Genomic DNA, 3,923 nt, shown 5'->3' with positions numbered 1-3,923 from the left:
CCCCTGCCACCGAGGGACCCCCCCCACCTCCCTGCCCGGGGAGGGGGCATGATCCCACCACCACCCGGGACACCCCTCACCCTCTCTGCCCGGAAAGGGGTAGGGATCCCCCTTCCCTGCTCGAGGAGGGGTCCTGGGGCCAGACCCACAGCGAGATGACAAAGGACGGGGCACATATGACCCTGCAGGATTCTTTAATAGCCATCGGGGATGTACAGGGCAACTGGGCTTGGGGGTAGCAGGGGCTGAGCCCCTCAACCCACACCAGGCCCATGCAGTACAAGGGGCAGCAGCATTTGCACATTGATATGGGGGCACGGGCAGCCCCGCAGTGACGCACTTGCCTTTAAATACGGGGAGGTATCGAGGGCAGGGGGGGGGAGCAGTAGTGTTTCTACACTATGTACAGCCTTGTGCTTCTGGGGGGGGGCTCAGCCCATCTGTTCCATCGCAGGCCTTTGAGAAAGCCCCCATAGTGGGGCGTCCCAGCTCTGCGGTGGGCAGGGGCACGCAGTGCTGCCCCCCAGCCCCGGCGGGGGCAAGGATGGCTCAGTTATTCTCGAAGAGGGAGAGGAGGTCATCATTGCTGCTGCTGGGGAGGTCGGGGGGCCCCAGGTAGGAGAGCAGCTCATCGGGATTCGTCAGCTCAGGCAGAAGCTGGGGGCAGCAGTGTGTGATGATTGGCCCCCCACAGCTTCTGCCCACCTCCCCACAGCAGCTGGGGTCCCAAGCCAGCAGTGGGACCCCTGGCCGCTCCCCCCGGTACTCACGTCGAGGGCAGGCTCCGAGCCATCACCTGCTGTGGCCATGCTGGGCGCAGGGGGGAAGGCGAGATCAGCAGCATGGGCTGGGGGACCCAGAGGAGGCCGTGCCACTGCGCTCCGAGGGTGCAGCATGGGGGCTGGCTGGATGCCTGAGGGGGTGCTGTGCAGCCCTGGCTGCACCGGGGGGTGGGATGGCTCCATCCGTCCCGATGGGGGAAGCTGCGGAGGGGGGGGAAGAGAGCACGGCCATAAGACCCTCCCTTCACTGGGACCCCCAGTGCTCCCAGTGAGATGTAGGGGCCTTGGGCATAGCTGCCCCGCTCGTAGCCCAGCTGACCTGTGTGGGCAGAGGGGGCACAGAGGGTTTCTCAGGGGCCAGGAGGCTGCCAGGGATGTTGGGCTGGTAGGAGATGGAGGGGGGGCCTGGTGTGAAGTCACTCAGCGTTGGGGTGCCAGGGGCGCCAGGGGGAGGGAAAGGCTCTGGGAAGCCCCCAGGTCCTGGAAAGCTGGAACCTATGAGAGGAAATGGGGCAATTGGGACACACACACACACAGGGGCAGGGTCCAGTCCTGTCCCCCATGGGTCTCCCCATACCCGGGGTGCTGTAGTCAGCAGCAGCCCCTGCCGGAGGCTGTGACAGTGCCGGGAAGGGCACAGAGCTGGGCCCCAAGGCTGCAATCATCTCCATGATGTTGGGTAGCACCATGTGAGTAGGACTGAGTGTCCGGCACCGCTTCAGCACCGGTCCCTCCGGTTCCTCCTTGACGTGGATGTCAGGTTTGATTGGGACGGGTTTCCAGCTGCAGGTCGGGTCAATGGTGATCTCTTCATGTTCCGAACTGAGGGCAGCAGGAGGGCGGGGAGGTAAGGTTGGGACATCTGCTGCACAGCCCCCCCAGTGATGGTATAGGGCCAGGCATGGATGGATGGATGGATGGACAGTCAGAGCAAGGGCACTTACTTCTGGATGTATATCAGGATGCCCAGCATGTACTGGTCCACCTCCAGGCCCTCCAGCAGGGCCGTCTTACTGCAGGCAGGGTGCAGGCAGAGTGAGGGCAGAGAACCCTGGCAGGAACTTCCCCCTGCAAGGCAGGAACCACCCTCCCCCCACCAGGACAGGAAACATACCCCCTCTCCCCTGCAGGCAGGGACACCAGGGCATGGCCCCACTGCAGCCCCCACTCACTTGCAGACAGGACACCGCCATGTCCCTCTCTCACAGTTGAGCTGCAGATACGACTCAAGGTCGAAGCACTGTGGGGGAGACCAGCAGCTGAGCCAGACGAGGGCAGGATATTGGGTGAGGAACACCTCCCAGCACCCTGCCACCACCAGCCCTACCTGTATGTGCCGGCAATCATGACCCCTGGCTGGGAGCTGGATCCTCCGGAAGGTGATGGGGCACTTGAGGGACACCTTGATGGCCGTCTGCTCCACACCGTCCTCACCGTTGGGCCCTGGGGTCCCTGGGATGGTCCCACTGCTGAAGTTGCGTTTGACTGGGGAGGTGGGGACAAGGGGCACCAAGGGTCAGAACCGGGACAATGGGATGGGGTGGCACTTTGGTGGCACCTGGGCAATAGTGCCCCATCACCCTCATCCTGCTGTGGCCCGTGACCAGGGTGTTCCCCTGCCATGCTGCAGCCCCCGGCCCCCAGGACCTGGGTGCTCACTTTTGGTGATGCAGTGCTCAGCGGGAAGTAGGCGCTTCTTGATGAGCCCCTGCAGCACCGAGCGTACGGAGGGCCGGTGCACCAGCTGCAGGACGAACAGGTGGGACTGCGGAGAGATGGGGAGGCTGAGTTGCAGCCCCAGCTGTCACCCTCCCAGTCCCAGGACCCGGCCGTGACTCACACAGCAGCAGGCGGTGACAGTGATCTGGATGGTGTTCCGGCCGGGCTGGCAGACGTGCTTCAGGTAGAGCGGCTTGTGGGAGGTCTTGTTGTCACCGCGCTCGATGGTGAGCGGTGTGGCATTGACACTCACCTGCACAGAGGCCGGCCAGTTGGTGTTCATCTGCCGATCCTCGTGGTGGTAGCACTTGAACTGCAGTTCCAGGTCAGGCCTGGGAGCAGGCAGAGTGTGTGAGGGCAGAGGGCGTGCTCGCACGCGAGCCACCACACTGGGTGTCACCCGCACTGGGTGCTGCATTGCACCATGCAGAACCTTGCTGTGCCAAGCCACACCATGCGCCACCATATCATACAGCACTGTGACAAACCCCACAGCACCATAGCACTGGACTGTGCCAAGCCACACAATGTCCCACCATGCCATGCCAAGCCACACCCCAAGCCACCATGCGCTGCAGCGACACGCTGAGCCACCATGGCACTACCTTAAACCATGGCAAATACCACTGAACCAAACCACACATCACACCATGATGCAGCACAACGCTGTGCCAAGCCACACCAGGCCACACACTGTCATGCCACATGGCACCATGCAGCGCCCAGCCGTGCTGCCCAGCGCTGCCTCACATGGTGCCGCACAGCACCACCTGAGCAGCGCTGTGTGACACCACACCTGCAGCCCGCACCTCATCATGAGGGTCTTGTAGACAGAGTCACGCAGCTGGAAGACATGGTTGCTGACAGCCAGATTGTGCTGCAGGCGGAAGGGCTCCAGCACCACGCCGTCCCGTACCGGGAAGGTCAGCCGCAGCTCCTCACCAGGGGCTGGCCCTGCGGGGTGCCGTCAGCAGGAACCCCTGTGCCCCAGCCACACCCCAGCCACTCCCCGCACCCTGCACGGGGATCCAGTTCGCAAGAAGCCCCCACACCTCAGCAGTCTCATCCACCCAGGACAGACAGCCCTACGCAGGAAGCTCCTCCTACCCAAAGTGGCTCCACCCCCACAGCAGAGGCCCCTCCCACCCCATGCAGGAGCCCATCCCATTGAAGGCCCCTCCCACTCCAGGACACCCCACCCTATTCAAGCCCCTCCCATTCCAGGAGGTCCCACCCACAGAACAGGAACCCCTCCCACCAAAGCCACCACTCCCGATAAAGCCAACCCTCCCCCCCCCCACCCCGGGGCCACACCCTTTTAATAAGTCCCTCACCCCACTCAGTCCCACCCTCACAGCAAGCCTCTACCACCCGCCTCCACTGGCCCCAAACCCTGGCAATGGCCACACCCCCTGTGCTGAC

At 63.7% G+C, this 3,923-nt stretch overlaps 1 protein-coding gene across 1 annotated transcript; it reads right to left on the bottom strand.

Moving 5' to 3' along the window:
- Window positions 1-186: 186 nt before the first annotated feature.
- Window positions 187-3,583, bottom strand: ZMIZ2 (zinc finger MIZ-type containing 2). Its single transcript, XM_029964012.1, has 10 exons — window positions 3,311-3,583; window positions 2,623-2,833; window positions 2,442-2,547; window positions 2,110-2,267; window positions 1,955-2,022; window positions 1,727-1,795; window positions 1,360-1,604; window positions 1,102-1,277; window positions 771-983; window positions 187-657 (listed from the first exon to the last, which is right to left on the bottom strand). The coding sequence occupies exons 1-10, from the start codon at window positions 3,316-3,318 to the stop codon at window positions 550-552; spliced, it is 1,362 nt and encodes a 453-aa protein (XP_029819872.1). The 5' UTR covers window positions 3,319-3,583; the 3' UTR covers window positions 187-549.
- Window positions 3,584-3,923: the final 340 nt, after the last annotated feature.

Source organism: Manacus vitellinus, unplaced genomic scaffold, assembly GCF_001715985.3.
Source record: "Manacus vitellinus isolate BGI_N305 unplaced genomic scaffold, ASM171598v3 scaffold_105_pilon, whole genome shotgun sequence".
Lineage (NCBI taxonomy): Eukaryota > Metazoa > Chordata > Aves > Passeriformes > Pipridae > Manacus > Manacus vitellinus.
The sequence above is the reverse complement of the archived record's forward strand: the minus strand, read 5'-3'. Positions and strand labels throughout refer to the sequence as shown.

Coding starts and splice junctions, on each gene's coding strand:
- ZMIZ2 (XM_029964012.1), bottom strand. Junction 2,268..2,441: donor TGAGCACTGCATCACCAAAA/GTGAGCACCCAG, acceptor CCACCTCCCCAG/TCAAACGCAACTTCAGCAGT. Junction 1,605..1,726: donor ATCCTGATATACATCCAGAA/GTAAGTGCCCTT, acceptor TGCTGCCCTCAG/TTCGGAACATGAAGAGATCA.